The sequence below is a fragment of the Epinephelus lanceolatus genome, chromosome 3 (genome assembly GCF_041903045.1).
Source record: "Epinephelus lanceolatus isolate andai-2023 chromosome 3, ASM4190304v1, whole genome shotgun sequence".
Lineage (NCBI taxonomy): Eukaryota > Metazoa > Chordata > Actinopteri > Perciformes > Serranidae > Epinephelus > Epinephelus lanceolatus.
Window position 1 is genome coordinate 10,589,820 of NC_135736.1, and position 20,258 is coordinate 10,610,077.

General features: G+C 41.5%; 2 protein-coding genes across 2 annotated transcripts; both read right to left on the reverse strand.

Moving 5' to 3' along the window:
* Positions 1-1,068: 1,068 nt before the first annotated feature.
* smc2 (structural maintenance of chromosomes 2) lies at positions 1,069-12,805 on the reverse strand. Its single transcript, XM_033622942.2, has 25 exons — positions 12,491-12,805; positions 10,905-11,054; positions 10,691-10,813; positions 10,558-10,596; positions 10,347-10,457; positions 10,174-10,218; positions 9,815-10,048; positions 9,540-9,689; positions 9,179-9,412; positions 8,848-9,007; positions 8,606-8,723; positions 6,526-6,664; positions 6,298-6,417; positions 5,977-6,181; positions 5,653-5,788; positions 5,250-5,374; positions 4,942-5,135; positions 4,668-4,811; positions 3,948-4,022; positions 3,094-3,213; positions 2,743-2,943; positions 2,515-2,631; positions 2,014-2,174; positions 1,767-1,914; positions 1,069-1,634 (listed from the first exon to the last, which is right to left on the reverse strand). The coding sequence occupies exons 1-25, from the start codon at positions 12,656-12,658 to the stop codon at positions 1,449-1,451; spliced, it is 3,603 nt and encodes a 1,200-aa protein (XP_033478833.1). The 5' UTR covers positions 12,659-12,805; the 3' UTR covers positions 1,069-1,448.
* Positions 12,806-16,049: 3,244 nt separating this feature from the next.
* Positions 16,050-18,284, reverse strand: exoc1l (exocyst complex component 1 like). The gene is made up of 3 exons (XM_033622905.2): positions 17,959-18,284; positions 17,529-17,707; positions 16,050-16,590 (listed from the first exon to the last, which is right to left on the reverse strand). The coding sequence occupies exons 1-3, from the start codon at positions 18,077-18,079 to the stop codon at positions 16,321-16,323; spliced, it is 570 nt and encodes a 189-aa protein (XP_033478796.1). The 5' UTR covers positions 18,080-18,284; the 3' UTR covers positions 16,050-16,320.
* Between the last annotated feature and the right edge of the window lie 1,974 nt (positions 18,285-20,258).

Sequence of the window (20,258 nt, forward strand, 5' to 3'; positions counted from 1 at the left end):
TAACATTTCACTGAAATTGTACCCCATATAATTTCATGTAACAAACACCAGTGATTGATTAAACCTTACTTCTTATATAAAGAAGCATATATGTTTATATATGATAAGATACAGGGCTGTACCTCTTATCTACACAGTAATATACAAAGTATCTAAAATAGGCTCCACATTGACTACAACATTAAAATGCTCATACATGTATTAGATACTGATAAAAACAGAAATGATATAATATTCTTTGATAATATGACACTGAGAAAGGAGCCATTCTTCATAATGACTACTTTTACTTTTGATACTTTCAAGGATATTCTGCTGATAATACATCTGTGTTTATACTTTAGTATTTTTACACTGTGGTATTACTACTTTGCTTAAGGTAAAGATCTTACGTTTTTTCTACCACTGGTTTAAGTTCATACTTTTTGTAAAGTCTTCTTTTTCTTTTCAGTTAACTAAAATACCGCTTACCTGCATTAAGTTAGTCTAATTTGAGTTTGTACTGAGTTTCATTTAACATCCCAATTTTAATTACTACAGGACCCAACTAGAAATTACATTTGTGACATGAACCAACGATCCACCATGAATTATTATTGTCAAGATAAGTGTGTTCCAAATGAGGAACATAGCTGCTCAGCCTCAAAAATATGAATCAGTTATCAGGTTTGTGGTTCACCATTGTATCATGAAATGAGCAAAACAATCCTGTTGAATAGTGAGTAATAACCAGGCAGTAGATGTTACTGAGTGTTGTTTGTTTGCTAATCAAATGACTGGATGTTAACAAATGCAGTTTTGATTGTTTGAAATGTATGCATCAGTAAAATTAAAATTATTTGCAACTCTTAAACCAGAGCTTGTGCTGGATCACAGGCCTGAATATTTTTTCATGTGAACATTGCTAAAATCACTTAACACTAGTGTCGAACACTGCTGGGTTCATTCCCAGTTATAGTGTGTGCATTGCTGTCTTTGAAAGCACCACTAGGGGGCGTCAACATTGAACAGATTCTGCAAAGCTGTTTCAAGACGTGGCAATGAGCAAAAACACACAAGAGTCAAATATTTATATCTGACCTGCTTTATTTACTAAAATATATGGACACATCAGCTGCATATAAAAATTTAAAATGTGTTGTAGACGAGCATGAGCATAGACCAGGAAAGAGACAGGATAACAAGGACAGTTTAGAGAAAATAAATTTACAGTTAAAAGGTTTAAAATACAAACATGAAGAAACTCCACATTTACACAGCTCAACAAAGACGACCATAAAAACAGTCAAACACAACTCTTAAGATCAGGGGAAGGCAATGACTAATAGAGATCAGAGTATACACAAGATTGATTGCAAGAAGTTATTAACACATTTTATGTTCAGTGGTATGGATCCTAAAGAAATACACCAGAACAAAGTTTCTATTAAGCGACTGCAGTGCAACAATTAGCTGATGAGCTGTTTGGTCCTCTTGTCTTTCTGACGAGCCTTGTCTTGGCCTTTCTGAGGAATGTTGGTGTCACTCTGGCTGAGTGCAGAGCGAGTAACTGTGGACATGCCGTCGACAAACTTTGTCTTGAACAGGACGTTGGCGTTGGTGAACATGCCGTCTTTCAGGGACACCACCACAAACTGCAGGGAGAGAATTAAAAGGTATGGTGAGTTTTGCTCTTTGATGCTTTAACACGAGTAAGAATATGGTGAATGTGTACATGATGTGGCTTAGTAAGGGGGTTAAACATGTGCAGGTGTTTTTCAACACACCTGGGAGTGTCTAAAATGTGTGCGCAGCATCTGTCCGATGTTCTGTGTGTGCGACAGATCCAGGGCGGCGTCCACCTCGTCTAAGATGTAGATGGGAGCTGGTTTGAACAGCAGCATGGCCAGGATAAGAGACAAGGCCACCAGTGATCTGAAAACAAAAGAGGTTGCTCCATCAACCTTCATGTTCATGCTACTAAAACAGACAAAATAATAAACACTCAAAGATCATAAAAGTGCTTTTGCTGACCTTTGCCCACCGCTGAGCTCAGTGAGGTTCTCCTTCCAGGTGTTGCCCAGGGCAACCTTAAACTCCAGGCCCTCCAAGACACCGCAGCCCTGGGGAGGAGCCAGTTTGGCAGTGGCCCCCGGCAGCAGAGTAGAGAAAATAGATCCAAAGTCCTTGTTTACCTGCAGAGGAGGGGAAATGTTACAAGTGAAGGAAAAGCAATGGCTTTGTTTTTTTTAATGTCTGTAGTATGGTTTTGTTGCTTGGTTAAATATTGTTTTGTATTTTTGGATTTAAGTGTATTTTATGTGTATTTATTTGACACAAGTGATATCTTTGGATGCAAGACAAATTTCAGCTCAAAATTTTAATCACTGATTCTAAAATATAATGCAGTCTAATGCTGTATTAGCTTTAACCAGGTGTACCTAATAAACTGACAACACATAGTCCAATCTTAGATAAAAGAGAGCGACAAATGCAAATGTATGGGAGAAAATAATTTGCTAAAAGAGCGCAGACCTTCTGCCACGCAACATTGAGAGCCTCGTTCTTCTTCTGGTCCAGCTCCTCGATGGTCTGCAAGATTTTGGCCTTATCGTTCTCCACGATCCTCTTCTTCTTCATCAGGTCGTTGTACTGCAGGAGGGAAGACAAGTGTGTGGGATAGATGTTAGATACTCAAAGCTGCAATTGTAGTTTCTGCACTTGACACAATCTCCCAAACTCTGTCTGCGTCTTTGTCCTCACCCTTTCCTCTGCCTCGTTCAGCATGTTCATGGCCCTCTTGTTGACGTTTCTCTCCAGCTTGGTGGTGGTCTCCTCCAGCTTCTTCAGCCGCTGACCAGCCTCACGGGGGTTGTTGGTCTTAAAGTCGTAAGAGGTGTTGGGCTGGCCGAAGAACTGACGCTCTGTCGCAATCCAGTCGTGTTCCTCCAGCATGCGAGAAACCTGGAGGAAGAACGTAAGACGAGTGGGAGAGAGATGTTTAGAGGACCCTGATCATACCAGATAATGAAGAAACTTTCAGCAGACTCATAGCTCATGGAATTATACTATTACAGTAAAGGACTGACTGAAAAATGGTGTGCGCGTGTGTACCTTGTCAGCAGCTTCCTGGCTGTCTTTGCGGTGCTTACTAATATTGTGTTCCAGTTCCTTGATCTTCAGCTGGACCTCGTTGTTCTGCTCCCTTATTTTATTGGCCTCTGAGCTCTTACCCTGGGACATTCAATTCATAATTCATTCAATACAAATGATCAAACAAATAGTCACATTTTAATATTCCATGCAGTCATTAAGAAAGTGAAGTAGACAAACGAAAGAGAAAAGTCAAAGTGTCACAGGTAGAGCATAAGAAAATGATGTACTACGCTCCCAGGATTCACTCTAACCTTCTCCAATAGCCTTTTCCAGCAAAATTAATGCTAACGTTTTGTTTTAAAACATGGGTACACCCTCTAAAATAGGCTACAGACTGTGTGCATGTGGATTTTTTTTGGTGTCATGTTCGACATCACACACATGCTAGAAAACAGGTTAGTAAAAAGCAGGAAACAGCATGGAGGCCTGTGAAAACTTAACAGTGGTTACTTCTTCTTATATATCTCTTACTAATTTACTTCAAACTTGGTGCAGACTAACTTGGATGGATGTGTGAGTGCTGCTTAGGTGGAGACAGACAATATTTTGTGGTGGTGCATCATTGCATCTTGCTGGTGAGGGGCTAAAATTAGCGCATACCCCCAGGTGTTATGTCTCCGTCAATGCCGATCAGAGCCGGAGCCGATAAATAACTGTGACTACTGAAGACTCATTTGACCTGGGTGTGAATGCTGAATGTAACTGCTCCCATTACATTTAAAAGCAAGGTGTTAGCGAGTATTTTGTGCAGTGGAAAAGGGGCTAAACAGGGGTTAAAAACCAAAGCATCAAAGGCAAAACCCTGTATTCACCTTGAGCTCTTTGTCCTGAGCCATGATCACTTCCTTTTGTTTGGCCAGCTCCTCCTGGGCTTTACGCACTGCCTCCTGCACAGCAACAGAGAATACGTTATGAGGAGAGGGAGGAAAAAAAAATAACAGTAAACATTTATTCTGGGGATGCACGACATTGGATTTTTCCTGGTATCCCATGTTTTTCTAAATCATTTTGGCTGATTGCTGATACATGTGCAATTGCAGAGAACATCCAGTCTCTAGCATTTCACACACTGAGGAAGACACTTGTCGAAACCGGTCTGTGTGTTTGATCACCTGTACCAGTGAGGTATTAAAAGTTTGTCATGAAGGACACCGAGTGTTGCTGGCTTTTTCTTGTTCATAACATCCAGTCTCTTAACATTTCATTATGCCTTTTACTGTGATGGCTCACTGGCTGATGTGGACATAAAATAAAATGCTTTTCAAAATATACACATTCACTGGGCAAAATAAGAAAACTACTTCAACTTATGTTACATGTAAAAACATGCCACATGTATTTTTATGTGACATTTTTGCACAAAACTATAAATTTCATCCTACTTTAACAGGCTGTTTGATGCTCTCCATGGGACAATCTGCCAGTACCAATGATGTGCCACTATTATCCTGCATCCCCAATGTATACCTAAGATGTGTGAGCTCTGAGGCCTACCTGTATACATAAACATACTGTAAAAGCGATCCCATTACCTTGTTCTGTGATACGGTGCATGCCATGCTGTCTATCTGCTCCTGGATGGCCTTCAGGGCTTCATCCACAGCCTGAATCTGCTGCTCATAACCAGCCTGCTCCCTCCGCAGCTCCTCCAGCTCCAGGGCCACAGCATCAGACTCCTGCACACATGAGCAAGAAAAGCAGCATGTTTGATCAGCTCACCAGAAGCATTAACAGATTGTCGCTGTTGAAGCAATGCATAGAGAGGACTGCTGACTGTCTGACTGTGTGTGTGTCTGTTTGATGTACCTGCTGCTTCTGCTTCAGCTTCTTATTGAAGGCATCAGCTTTGGCCTTGGCTGCATTGAGTTTCTGCTGCGCGGCTTTCAGCTCCTTCTCTCTCTCTGCCTCAGCGTTCTTCATCTTGTTCTCCAGCACCTTGTACTTTTCCTCAGCCCGTTTCTGCACGTCCTTGGTGACACGCAAAGTCTCCTCACTCTCCTCTGGTTAAACAAACACACCACACAATTAATTACTGTATACAGTATGCACAAACTGCCCTGTTGAGCTCATTTATTTTAAAGTGTATGGCTGTGCACGTGTGTCAGTGTTCTGACCGATGGCCTTGCGCAGCCTCTCCAGCTCCTCTTGCTGCTGATGGAAGGAGCTCTGCTGCAGCTTGGCCTGCAGAATCTGTTCCTCCTCCACCTTCAGCTCATACTGCTGCTTCAGCTGACGGTACCTGTGGGGAGAAAATGTGGTGAAGAAGAAAATGTAGGAGGTTGGTTAATAAATGTGAGATGATGAAAGCAAAAATACACCAGGAGTATGTGAAAGCAAGAGGGCAATAAGTTCCTGATTTATTTTGTGAATTAATACTTGGAAAATTTGAAAAAACATGGAAAACAAAAGCCCCACCGATAAAGTATATAAATATATTGACCTAGCTGATCTGTATGCTCTAATTAAATAATTCAAATAAGTGTAGGTATTTATTTTGTGTGTTTGTGTCAGGCATACTTCTCTGCAGTTCCCTTAAGGCCGGCCAGTTGTCTTTCAGTATCCTGAAGCTGGGCTTCCTTTTCATTCAGGTTGTCCCGAACCTCCTTCAGTTCCTGCAGGCTGGACAGAACTGATGCTGACTGGGAGCGAGCGCCTGGAGGAGAAAAAGCAGGACAAAGAAAGTACATTAGAAAGTCCACTGCACTCATGACAGGTTCAGAGTTTTAGAAAACAGTGATGAATTTTGAGCAATAATGAAAACATCTGGATGTACAGGATAACATGGTTTGGCATGTTTTAACGCGACCTCACTGACAAACACATGATCTTTGTTGTTCTCACCTCCGCTCAGAGTTCCCTGTGGGTCGAAGATGTCCCCTCCAAGAGTGACGGTCTTGGTCATCACCTGCTTATCAAAAGCCACTTTTTTGGCGTTGTCCAGGGTGTCACACACCAGCGTGGAGCCAAAGACGTACTCCATGGCCTTACGCAGGTCAGACTCATAGCCCACCAGGGACAGAGCTGTGTGGACGTTGTCCTCTCCAACCTGACAGCGGGGGAGAACGGACAAAGACAAGTCATCAAAGAGACTGTGCATCATGTTTTGAGATCAAACAGAAGGACGATTTAATTTCCAAACCGGGCACTGTTTAAATCTCTCACCAGGCTCTTGGCAGCATTCACCACTTTGTCATTGAGTGTCTTGGCAGAGATCTTGTTCAGGGGAATGATGGTATACCTCCGCTGTAGCTCTCCCTTCTCCAACAGTTTTTTACCGGTGACCTGGCAAAGACAAAAATCACATGACAAACTATCCCACAGCTCTGCCAATGAAATACTAAAACATGATTGCACTAAAATAACATGCACACTACCCACTAACACACCCACCTCTGTGTCAACTACAATGTTATAGAGCCGTCCTCCTGCAACAACCTCCAATCCTGTCGCATAGGTGACATCACGGACTGTGATCAGGTTAGCTAGCAGCCCCTTCACTTTGCTGCGGTCCCATCCTCGCTCTGGGTCCCTGTAAGACAGCAGAAAGCATGTACACGTGTTGAATGATGAAACTCTGGTCAGGGCCCAGGGCAACATGATGAGCCAGTGAATTTTATAAGCAAATACTCTGGGAATTTTCTCCTTAATAAAACTTTATTAACAGGTGTTTCCACCCTCGTATGCATGTACACTTGTGAGTTTCAATCAGGCTGCAAATTATTATGATTATTCAGACAAACACTCAGATCTGACAAAATCTATCACTAATCTTTAAGAATCAATCACATCTTTCAGCCTCAGAAAGCTTTCATCGAGCTCAGTTAAAAGGACAGTGCACCCAAAAATGAAAATTCAGAGAGAAATTCAGGGAGATATTCTGTGGCTTCAGTTATGTGGTTTTTGGACGTTTGAATCTGGGGCACCCAGCCTGCATTAGGTGGAGTTGTGCTGCTACCCACTCTCCCCTTGGATCTCCGCAAGGGATGTGAGGACTCTAAAACTTCACCTGAGCCTCCCTCGGCATATGGGTGAGTAGATAATGGCTGAATATTCATTTTTCGGTGCACTATCCCTTTAAGCCTCATAGAGGTGTTTTTGCTCCTTATCCTAACAATAACTCAGTTTTATTTGAGTGTCCCAATAATGGTGATAGTGTAAGCCAGCATGTTAAATACCAGGACCTGTACAAACAAAATTCACCAACAAGTGAACAACCAACAACCTCTGTAGTTATGTGTACAACACAATTTTTTTTCTTCGCATTTGCATGAACAAGTTTCTCTTTAAGTGATGTGCTCTAAGCAGTGAATCATTCTACTTGTGTGGTCGTCACATTAGTAATTATTTCCAAGGATTTCCCAGAGCAGCAATAGTGATCCAAATGTTATAGTTTTTTTTTTTTCAGTCATCACAATAGCAGAGTTTGTCAGTATCCCCGAGGGCTAGAGCCCCATCTAGTTATCCAAAATTCCCAGAATGAAACTGGAAAATATTATGATCAGCTGGAATAATTTAAAACACCTGAGGGGTTGTGCAGGGCCTTTAAATTCAGGGTAGATTAATGCATCCTTTGTTTGGAAAAGATGATTTTGCCCTAAAATGGGTTATTATTAAGGCAGCACGATGTGAGGAAACATGCAATATGCTGCTATGTTCAATGGATATTAAAGTGTACTCAGTACTTGACTCTCCTGTAACCAAAATACTGACAGACGGCTGATGTGCTATTTTTTTTAGGCACCAGTTCCTCTTTGTCTTTCACACTTTCGTCTGCACTTGTCACACTTTACTCCTTAAACCATGTAGAGTAGTGAGGCAGGACGAGTCTTATAAACCTCACTCATATGTGTGCAGATTCTAACCAATCAGATGATGCCTGACAGTGAGGGCTCTGTCTGACTGACCACAACGGTAACAGCATGGCACATATCAGATAAAACAGCGCCTACAGACAGAATGTAATTACTATGTTGTTACATCGAGAGGAGCCAGTTGAGGTGGTTCGGGCATCTGGTAAGGATGCCTTCCGGACGCCTCCCTTGGGAGGTGTTTCGGGCGTGTCCAACCGGGAGGAGACCTTGGGGCCGCCCCAGAACACGCTGGAGGGACTACATCACCCAGCTGGCCTGGGAACGCCTCGGGGTTCCTGCGGAAGAGCTGACGGAAGTGGCTGGGGAGAGGACTGTCTGGGCTTCTTTGCTGAGGCTGCTGCCCACGCGACCTGGACCCGGATAAGCGGAGGACGACGAGTACGAGTACGAGTACGAGTACTATATTCAAAGTACAATATTGCAGTCTTTCACTATATGGTTATTGCACAAGTTGTTATTATGTTGCAAAAACAAAACTATACAGTGTCCAGCACTAGTTGTCATCAGTTCGAGGGCAAACAAACAAAAGTAAGAACAGCTAGATTTAAAACATACAGTACAGTTAAAGACGTAAGCAAATTCATTTGGTAAATCCTTACTTGTAGTCGAAGCGCAAGTTAGGGAAGCGAGACACAAGCCTCTCATAGGTCTCTTTAAGTTTAGCGACCTCTCTGGACAGCTGTCTTCTTGTGTCAAGCAGAGTCTCCTCCTTCCCATCTGCATACAGACACACACACACACACAGACCTCACACATGGATACGTGATGTACAACATAAAAAATGTAGCTGCCATGAGTACAAAAGGCTGTCTGCATGCACTGCTCTGCTCACACACAGTACCTTCATAGTTGAGTTTATTCAGCTCAGCCTGTAGTTTCTCCTTGCTGCTTGTTACAGCCTGCAGGCTGTCCTGGTCCTTCTTGTAGCCACTGTCCATCTTTTTCACCTCTGCCTGTTTGGTCTTCAGCTCAGCCTGGGCATGCTTCAGGGTCATCTGGGCCTGAACAGAAACGAGCACAGAGAGAAGACAGATTAACAATCTTTGAATTTGACAGCAAATAAATCTAGTATTTTCTCAACGCGGCAGAATTTTATAAACAGCAGGCCTCTGATGAAAATGCATTCATGCCACTGAGCATAAATGTTTGTGTTGAAAACTTCTTTTCCTCACCTGCTTTGCCTCAGTATCTGCCTTGCTCATGTCATTCTTGCAGGCCATCATCTGCCCAGCCAGTGTAGCCTCCTCTCCGTCCTCATTTGTAGAAAGGCCTGCTGACACAGCCCTGAAATGCTGCTCAGCTGCCTCAAGGGCTGCGCTTTCCTTCTGTCCATCCTCCTGTAGAGCCTGAAGCTGCTCTGCCAACTTAGCAACCTCCTTTTCTTTTACCACAAGCATTTTCTTGTCCTAAGAGTAAAGGAAACAACTGGTGATCAAGCTGTGCAAACTGCCCTCATTATATGTGAATCTCAATTGCAAAAGAATTTGTTTTGACCAGAGATTACACACGTCACACGGGCACACATTACATTACCTCCTCCATGCTCTTGACAAGCTCTTTCCTCTTTTTGGTTTCATCTTTGACATTCTGTTTTTTCAGGTCAAGTGCGCTCTGAGCTTTGGCGTCGACACGTTGCACATCTGCTAGAGCCTCTTCCAGGGATTTCAATACTCCAGTCACCTCCTTCAAATAAACATCAAAGACAAAGCAACACCTCTTTAAACCAAGAGGGTGATCTGGGGCAAGGATTCAAATCTTCAACAAAATCAACTTCAAAAGGACAAGGACAATAACGTCTTCCAGTGTACCTGGTCTTTTTTCTTCTGCAGCTCCTGAATCTGGGCTGTCAGCTCCTGGACTTTGCTCTCGTTCTCAGCCATGCTTGCTTGCATCTTGGTGATGTTATCCTGCATTACCTTCAGATTCTCTGCTGACTTCAGCTTGGTTTCCTCTGCACACACAAACAGCCAGGCCACGTACAGCCGTGACAAGTGCTGGATCTCACGCATCAGCTTCTGGTACTCCAAGTATGATGATCGTTCCTGCACAGGGAGAAAGGATATGAAAAAATTGATATGACTAAAAATTAAATGTATCACAGACATCATGCCATCAGGTGTCAATCACAGCAGGACATTTTTAAGTTTAGATATTGCAGTGAACCTACCTCTTGGAGTTTATGCATGGTTGGAGTAATTTCCTCATCCAAAATCTTAAAGTGTAAATGAAGAGCAACGGTTAGATATTTCAACATTAGTTCCAACTGTATTTGTTGCAGCTGCCCACTGGAGAATGAACAGAGGTTAGCTAGTCAAAAGCTAATTTGGATATTTAACATACTGTCTGAATCTCCTTCAGCTTGGCCTCTTTCTTCTCAATGGTTTTCTGAGCGCTAATCTTTTTACATTCGTACATCCTGGTTCCTGCTGCCTCCTCAATCATAGCAAGGATCTGAAAGAAAAGAGGTCGTCATTGGAAAACTTGGAAAAGGCAGGACGTGTGTTTGAAATAGTTGATATGGTGAGATGAACAGCATGTGTGTGTGCTTTACCTCTGGTGGCTTCATGTTAAGAACTTTGGTGATCCTCCCCTAAAATATTGGAAACAACACATGATATAACACCCTGCAGAAGGATACAAAGACACCCATGCACACTGCTGCAGACACAACACTGATAGCCTACCTGCATGATGAGAAAATGCGGGTTGTTGACATTGAGGCCAACAGAGCAGAACAAGTCCTGCACCCTGGTGTTGTTGGCATTAACTCCATTGATGAGGTACTTGTTCCTGCCGCCAATTACCACCTAAAAGAACAATGTATAACAGTTTTTGTGTTAGCATTGCACACAATAATCTTGTACATCAATTACAGAGACTTCTTTATCTAATGCCAACCTGTCTGGTGACGGTTATCTCATCGTGGGTTTCAAAACCCAGAGGACTCTGGCTTTTGTTGGAGTTGTCAAAAGTAATAGACACAGTGGCCTTGGTGATACCACCCTGTCCATTTTTGTACACCAGGTCCTGGAGGTTGGAGGCTCGCACCTTTCAAGTGAAAATAAAACAAAGACATTAGTTTTTTACAGATACAGATACAGACAACTTTATTAATCCCACCAGGGGCAACTGGTTTGAACAGCTTGCATACATTATACAGACACAGTACACACAATAGGATACAGTAGATAAGATACATGAATAAACAGAATAAATAGTATGCTGAGGAATACGTGTCGTAAAAGGAATAAAATCATTATAAAGAATTTAAGAGACGAATAGCAGAGGTAATAAAAGATTTCAAAAAACAGTTAGTCATACAGACAGGTGAGACATAGCGGCGACCTGAGGGCAACTTAGAAAATTCACCTGCAAGCACATGACCAGGAGAAGACAAAATGCTGTTTACCTTCTTCAAAGTTTGTTGGTCACAGAAGCTGTACAAGTCCCTAAGTTTCACTCCTGTGATCTTGGAACATGTTTTAATAATGCTGTACAAGCTGTTTTTATCTCTCAGTGTAAGGCTGGGGAACCAGAAGATAAAGGAGAAACACAAGAGACTCTCGATAAAAGACTGATAAAAACGACAAAGAATAGCAGGACTGACAGAAAAAAGAGTTTAGTTTGCGGAGAAGGTGAATTCTCTGTTGCCCTCGCTTCACAATGTCTGCAGTGTTCACATCAAATTGCAGCTTCTCATCAAAAAAGGTGCCTAGATATTTATATGAAGGTACCCTTTCCACAGTTTTACCATGGATGATGCTATCTGCAGCTGGGTTTTTGTTGCGTCTAAAATCAATTATAATAATAACTGAAAATGATAATATAATTTTTGGATTAGGGTCAAGGTTCAGCTGTCTTAGCTCATAGTAATAACATATATGAATTTATGAAATGGGCATAGTTCCCCTTTAGATTGCCAAAACTTAAATTTGTGATGTCATAGAGTAGAAAGTCTGAAGCTGCTCCATAGACAATGAATGGAGAAAGATGTTATAAATGACAGTGACCACCCAGAGTAATGTAATGGTAAACGGGTACATTTCTGTTGCAGAACTGAGAACATTTCGATGGGATAAAGTTCAGTTGGGTATTAAAAAATGAAAGCAAACATTCAATTGGTCCACAAAGTCAGGCTCTATGGAGCAGCTACAGACTGTAACCCTGTAACATCACAAGTTTGACACTTACTTCTCTGGCTTCTGGCTTTGACAGAGAGTAGCTCATGCTCACAAATAACTTACTGTTTTTATTTTTTTCGGCCATATAAATAACATGTCGGAATTCTTAATTTAGGTGGTATTTTCCCCTTTAAACTTTCAAACGTGACCCGTTTTCTTGGCATGTCTCTGGCTAGCTAACGTTACGTTAACTGTTTTGCTAGTGAACGATAGGAAACTACCATACCAAACTCTACAATATGATTGATTTAAGGTCACCGCTTTGATAAAGCTGAACGACTCTATAGCCAATAACACACTTACATGGCTGAGATTGGAAATGCCCAGAAGGAAACATATCGAGTCCAAAATATTGGACTTTCCGCTGCCGTTCAGTCCTGTGATGGCGTTAAACAGCGGGTCGAAGCCGTTGATCTCCGTCCTCTGTGCGTAGGACTTGAATCCTTCAATAATAATAGACTTGATGTGCATCTTTAGGTTGTCTTCTCCCCGCAGACTCCGGAGGCGAGTTTTGTGTCTGAATATTAAACCGGTAACTTAAAAGTTGAAGCACTAGGTTTCAGCCCAGTGTTTACAACCGACAGCACGCAAAGTGCTTCTTCTCTCTTCTAACTTGAATTTTGGCGGCAGGCAATGGAGCCGCTAGTCTGTCCTCTCCGTGCCGGGGGACGGGAGGACAAAATTTAAAGTATCTCAACACGATGTATGCACATATTCAATACATATTTCAACATATAACTATGAATGGCTCGGAATTCAAAGAGTGTGCGCAAAGAACACCGTTTCATATATTTTTTTAATCCATGTTTATTTTCGTCAGGCAAATTTTAAGGCTACTAAATGGTCCTTGTGGCCTGTAGCGACGTTTTGGCGCCACTTGCAGGTAGAAAGCTGAACCACAGGTGTGCCACCAGCCATGGGCAAGACTTAATAGCTTCAGTGTGGTATTACCATAGACATATATACATAGACGCCGCATCGACTGCCTGAGCGCGTCCTCGCCGGCCGCCATCTTGGATGGGTCTCGCTTCGTCTCCACAATGCATTCACTTCTATTGAGGAAGGAGCTGTATGCACACGTAAAATAGAATAACTCGCTATATATATATATACAGTACAGGCCAAAAGTTTGGACACACCTTCTCATTCAATGCGTTTTCTTTATTTTCATGACTATTTACATTGTAGATTCTCACTGAAGGCATCAAAACTATGAATGAACACATGTGGAGTTATGTACTTAACAAAAAAAGGTGAAATAACTGAAAACATGTTTTATATTCTAGTTTCTTCAAAATAGCCACCCTTTGCTCTGATTACTGCTTTGCACACTCTTGGCATTCTCTCCATGAGCTTCAAGCGGTAGTCACCTGAAATGGTTTTCCAACAGTCTTGAAGGAGTTCCCAGAGGTGTTTAGCACTTGTTGGCCCCTTTGCCTTCACTCTGCGGTCCAGCTCACCCCAAACCATCTCGATTGGGTTCAGGTCCGGTGACTGTGGAGGCCAGGTCATCTGCCGCAGCACTCCATCACTCTCCTTCTTGGTCAAATAGCCCTTACACAGCCTGGAAGTGTGTTTGGGGTCATTGTCCTGTTGAAAAATAAATGATCGTCCAACTAAACGCAAACCGGATGGGATGGCATGTCGCTGCAGGATGCTGTGGTAGCCATGCTGGTTCAGTGTGCCTTCAATTTTGAATAAATCCCCAACAGTGTCACCAGCAAAACACCCCCACACCATCACACCTCCTCCTCCATGCTTCACAGTGGGAACCAGGCATGTGGAATCCATCCGTTCACCTTTTCTGCGTCTCACAAAGACACGGCGGTTGGAACCAAAGATCTCAAATTTGGACTCATCAGACCAAAGCACAGATTTCCACTGGTCTAATGTCCATTCCTTGTGTTTCTTGGCCCAAACAAATCTCTTCTGCTTGTTGCCTCTCCTTAGCAGTGGTTTCCTAGCAGCTATTTGACCATGAAGGCCTGATTGGCACAGTCTCCTCTTAACAGTTGTTCTAGAGATGGGTCTGCTGCTAGAACTCTGTGTGGCATTCATCTGGTCTCTGATCTGAGCTGCTGTTAACTTGCGATTTCTGAGGCTGGTGACTCGGATGAACTTATCCTCAGAAGCAGAGGTGACTCTTGGTCTTCCTTTCCTGGGTCGGTCCTCATGTGTGCCAGTTTCGTTGTAGCGCTTGATGGTTTTTGCGACTCCACTTGGGGACACATTTAAAGTTTTTGCAATTTTCCGGACTGACTGACCTTCATTTCTTAAAGTAATGATGGCCACTCATTTTTCTTTAGTTAGCTGATTGGTTCTTGCCATAATATGAATTTTAACAGTTGTCCAATAGGGCTGTTGGCTGTGTATTAACCTGACTTCTGCACAACACAACTGATGGTCCCAACCCCATTGATAAAGCAAGAAATTCCACTAATTAACCCTGATAAGGCACACCTGTGAAGTGGAAACCATTTCAGGTGACTACCTCTTGAAGCTCATGGAGAGAATGCCAAGAGTGTGCAAAGTAGTAATCAGAGCAAAGGGTGGCTATTTTGAAGAAACTAGAATATAAAACATGTTTTCAGTTATTTCACTTTTTTTTGTTAAGTACATAACTCCACATGTGTTCATTCATAGTTTTGATGCCTTCAGTGAGAATCTACAATGTAAATAGTCATGAAAATAAAGAAAACGCATTGAATGAGAAGGTGTGTCCAAACTTTTGGCCTGTACTGTATATATATATATATATGTATATATCCATCGCACTCTGGGGTTGAGGTGAATAAAAGAACTGTGTTGTGACCTAAATAACATGCTGTTGCTATCTGCAGAAAGTATTAAAGCATGAAATCCCGCATTTTTAATGTACAAAAGCATCCTGTATCATAACTACATGTGTGCTGTTTGTAACAAACCAAACCGCGTGAAAATCAGTTGAAAATTCAGTGAGTTATTCTATTTTACTTGTGCATACAGCTCCTTCCTCAATAGAAGTGAATGCATTGTGGAGGCGAAGCGAGACCCGTCCAAGATGGCGGCTGGCGAGGACGTCGGCTCCAATAGGCAGCGGCAGTCAATGCGGCGTCTATGTATATATGTCTATGGGTATTACAGGTAGGCCTAATGAAAATTATTTTGTTGATATTAGCATGAGGCCCATTATACTTTGTTATTTTAAATATGGGTTCTACAGTGTTGAATAATGAAAAACTCTGAGTGTGAAGCTGTAGTCACCATTAAGAAGAACCGGAATTCCTAGCATTAATGTTAATTAATGAAGGGCCATAATCATGAGTCCAAGTTGCGCTTCTTCAACCTTTACTAAAGTCTCACTATTTCTAATTATTTGGATTTCCATATTATAGTTATTCAGCTGATATTTAGAATTATATTGCCTATTGTTATAATTTTCTGTCAGTTTTTGTTTTAATATGAAGGCCTGAATGCATATTGTTTTGTCAACTACCACTACATCACTGTCTGAAGGTGAAGGTTTGTCAATATATTGATACTAATATATATTGGGAAAAGCCTATAAAATATACAGTAAATATATTTGTAGTGTTAGGCTATAGAATGTAGAGTCCCTACAGGATGTTAAAACCCTGAATCCATCCCCCCTCAGCTGTATGGTAAGGGAACAAACAAAGAAAACTAAGTCATAAGCTACTATTGACAGATAAGCTCCTCTAGGAGTAATCAAAAATATCGCACAAAGGGAATTACTAAACTGATACCACATTTGATGATTCTATCTTTCAGGCTAAAGGCGGTAAAAAGCAGGACGTGTAGTTGTTTATTTGTTCTCCATTTGATATTTTTACAATAGCACACAGAGTAGAATACTCTCAGGGATAAGTAATCAAAAGATCACAAAAGTAGATTATACAGTTAACGAATAGCCTACCAAGCTGCTTGAAACTTGCCTTTGCCATGGAGATACATTCAGCAGAGTATTAATGAAAGAGATATTTCAATAAGCCCTTAGTGTAACAGAGACCACAAACCACACAAACACTCACTTCACACCTCCTACAACACAAGTTATATACAGTAAACCTGTACAGTTGTCTAACATACACACACACCTTAAGTGACACACATACAATCATTGTGTCATTCCATTATGCATCCAGAGGCACGGGACACATGGACAGACATACCAAATTGAATGCATAGAAGCATATCTGTGTCAGAACAACACAGTCTCCTCTGTTAGAGTAAAAGGAGGTGGGCTTGATGTAGGTCCAGTCATAGTTCCGCAGGTTCAGTGGCCTCTGACAGTACTGGTCACTGAGGGCAACCAGGGCACGTGCGAACGAGTATTTGGCTGAGCAGCTGACGGCCGTCACTGTACGCACCTTGTCAAAGTGCAGCTCGAAACAGGGGTCATCCTGGAGCCACAGACACAGAATGACATAGCATTACGTACACACAAAAAAGAGCACAATGTTCACTATTAAAATTAATTCTAAATCTGATCGTATTCATTGAGGAGATGACGGATATATGAAAACAAATTGCTTCTGGGAGATTAAACCACATTTATGAAATCATGTTGATAAAAACATGAATTAATTTCTCCAGCACACTAGATGTTACAAGTAAACAGCTGCTCCACATTCTAACAAAGGCTTTCTGAGACATCTGGTCCCCAACTGAGAAACTCTGTTTGATGAAATGTGTTTGAAAGCTGCAGATAAATCTATATATATTTTGTCAAACCCAGATTTGTACATTATCAAAGTAGATAATTGAAGTGGTTGTGCACAAAAATAGTTATATATGTTCAGATAAAATCCCTTGTTTCAAAGCATAGTTTTAAAAACAGTAAAGGTTTAAGTTAAGATTTAGATTTATTAAGATTTAGGTTATAAGAAAACATTATATTTCAATAATTAGATTCAATGTAGCAATCATCCTCTCCAGAGAAAATTACAGTACTAATGTAGGGGTAGGCAATAGAGAAAATCAAATATCACAACATTTTTGACCAAATATCTCGATATTGATACAGTGATGATATTGTAGGGTGGATTCCTGGTACTTTCACAAAAATATTTACACAATGAGATTTTTGGTAGATAATCATCAGTAATGTGGATATAGTGACTTAATGAGTAAAGGCAAATAATAGAATAAAAAACTGCTTAGTAAGTTCAGAAAATTACACCACTTTACTGTAATCCATCTTTTATGCTATATGAGGATATCCCAAATCTAAGATGATATCTGGTCTCATATTGTGATATCGATTAATATCAGTATATTACCCAGCCCAAGAGTAATGCAATAACAAGCAATAGAAATGCAAAAACATTTGTTAAATTACCACATCAGGGTCCCGTCCATCAACAAGAGTCAGGTCTTTCAGGAACCAGACTTCCGTCCTCCTGTAGCACTCCTGTATGCTGGAGCGTTTGGTGTGGGACCTCTTGGATCCGGACTTTAGGGACGTCTGAGATATCTGACATCGCACTATACATAACTGCACCACTTTGTTTTTTGCAACTGCAGATAAAGGAAAATAATATTTTTATACAAATAAACTGGCACACTGCATCACCAGACATTTCATCAGCAATAAAAGTGAGACAGTCACTGGTATCAGGCCTGATAGACGTTAGGGACACGTTCAGCACATCTCCCTACAGTTTCTCTAAAACCAGGATTATTTTCTGTAAAAAAAAATTCCAATGAGCATATTTTACCCCTAAAAACTGCTTTCAAGTAACTACCTGATCAACGAGAAAGCGGTTTACCTGAGACACAGAGAAAATGTCTTCCGTGCGTCGGCTCTTCAATCTCAATAAACTCCACCAGTCTCTGTTTTGCAGGTCGGAATAAAACTCTCTGCATCTCCTCCCTCAGAAGAGACGACATCACTGGAGAGGGGAAGAGAAGAACCGAGATCAGATGATGGGAGGAAAAAAGCTTTTTAAAAAAACAGAAGCGTCAAGCCAGAAAGATGAGAGAGTGAGAAGAGATGATAAAATCCAAGAGAGAGACCACAACAGTGGAACCTGGCAGTGGTGGGGAGGGAGGTGGTGATGTTTCCTGTGGTCAGAGCACATGAAAAGTATGTGGCTGTGTGTGAAATGAGCTCTCACTATACCACACACACTTCACTTTGAGGCCAGTCAATTTCGATGATCTATGTTAATCTTTCATTTAAGTACTGACTCGCTCAGGAGGGAATTAGTAGAGAGGGAACAATTAAAGTCCAATCTCTTCATCATTTCACCCTTTTATTGCTTCAATTAAGATCCATTACGACGAGGATCCTGACATTGACTCAGGTTTCCTGCAAGTATGGATTTCACTCATGGATTTGTATTTACTGAAGTGTGTCTCACCCAAAACATTGACACATACTTCACCTTGGCTGTATGGGGTTATATGTTTCCTCACAACACACATATAGACTGTCTCTTTCTTTCTTTCCGTGGTCTTTCTGTCTCCACTCACTCGCATATTGATGTTGATATATAACGTGGCAAAGTGCCCAAATGTTCGTCTGTGATTAAACGGTTGTTGTGTGGGAAAAGGATGTCCCACAGCACTCTGCACGGTTTCCATTACCCTGTAGTAATTCAATCTCTGAGGCCAGGTACAAGCGGGGTGAAGCACTTAAATGGAGGAATTTTACAAGCACATAGAGGATGCTCCACTTCTTTAGGGACCATGGCTCCACGAGACAATTAGCTCGATGTACTGATAAACAGACCATAATATCACAGTTCCAGTTTGCGAGGGGCGGGTCAAAGCGGCGTGGGAGGACTTTTCCATAAACAAACCACCCCAGAATGAACCGGGCCAACGCTCTGATTTGATTTGTTAGCAGGAAAGAGTGTGGCTCCATTGGATTTGTCACATTTTGTGAAAACAAAGATGGGTCGTTCCACAGCTAAGTGCTTTATTGTTGTTGTTGTTGTTGTTGATGATGTTTTTTTTGTGGGTGTTCACTTGAAAGGCTTTTTGCCTCTGAGATGGAAAGATGAGTGGATGGGCAGGAAGTAGGAAGGAAAGGAAAATATACAAGTGTTGAATCTCATGAATAACACATGAGGTTTATTGTACTTACTTATCATAACCCCAGTATGTCTGTTCATGTGCATTGAAAGGATTCTTAGTAGTACAATGACGGGAGAGAAAACCAAGGTTGACACAAGGGAGTAGTTTTTCTAATATATGGTGGAATGCACAAGCATAAAGGCTGCAATGATTTTCCATTTGTATTTAATGGAAACACTACATCAGTGTGTCTGCATCTGTATTTGTAAGACAATATGCCTGTCACGAAGCATTTCCATTATCCCTGACTTTACTGAGACATGCAGGTGAGTAGCAATGAAAGCCAACAATATATAAATGTATACCAGCTATAGTAGTGTTATGTATGGCTATATGGGAGGAGTTTGGAAAGAGAGGGATGCATGATTAAAGAGGATTAAGAGGAGGTGTATAAGATATACGAGTAAAGTCAGAGGACCTGGCAGCAAGGATGAGGAGACGATATGGAAGGCCAGATGAAGTGCATGGAGTGGGGAAAGAAGGAAAGGAGGACGAAGCTGCTGAAAAAGAAAGTATAGAAGAAAACCAAGAAGTTTTAAAGAAGTATCAAGGGACAGAAAAGGATGGAAGACATTAAGGATGCAGAGGAATAAGACAATATACGTTTGGGAAAAAGCAGGGGAAGAAAACAACTGCGGATCTATGGAAAAGAGAAGGTGAATGTGAGAGAAGACCAGGATGTGGAGAATAATTAAGGAGCGAATAACAGAGATTATGCAGGGAAGGGTGCTGAGCGAAGGAAAGGTGGGAAAATAATAGATAGGAAAAGGGGGAGAATCCTTGAGAGGCAGATAACGACTAATCCCAACAAACCTGAAGAGAACTGAAAATGATGACAGAGTAAAAGAGGAGTAGTGAGGGGGCAAGCTGAGTTCACAGAGAGGAAGGAGACTGAAGGAAAAAAAAAGAGAAAGAGAAATTCTGAAAAAGTGCAGAGGTATAATGAGTCCATGCGGGAGGAAAGAATTAATGAGGTTGGCACTGTTAT

Coding starts and splice junctions, on each gene's coding strand:
- exoc1l (XM_033622905.2), bottom strand. CDS start 18,079: ATGTCGTCTCTTCTGAGGGAGGAGATGCAGAGAGTTTTATTCCGACCT. Junction 17,708..17,958: donor ACATTTTCTCTGTGTCTCAG/GTAAACCGCTTT, acceptor CTTTATCTGCAG/TTGCAAAAAACAAAGTGGTG. Junction 16,591..17,528: donor ATGGACGGGACCCTGATGTG/GTAATTTAACAA, acceptor CTGTGGCTCCAG/GATGACCCCTGTTTCGAGCT.
- smc2 (XM_033622942.2), bottom strand. CDS start 12,658: ATGCACATCAAGTCTATTATTATTGAAGGATTCAAGTCCTACGCACAG. Junction 10,219..10,346: donor AGCTGAAGGAGATTCAGACA/GTATGTTAAATA, acceptor TTACACTTTAAG/ATTTTGGATGAGGAAATTAC. Junction 2,944..3,093: donor GCCAGGAAGCTGCTGACAAG/GTACACACGCGC, acceptor TTCTTCCTCCAG/GTTTCTCGCATGCTGGAGGA.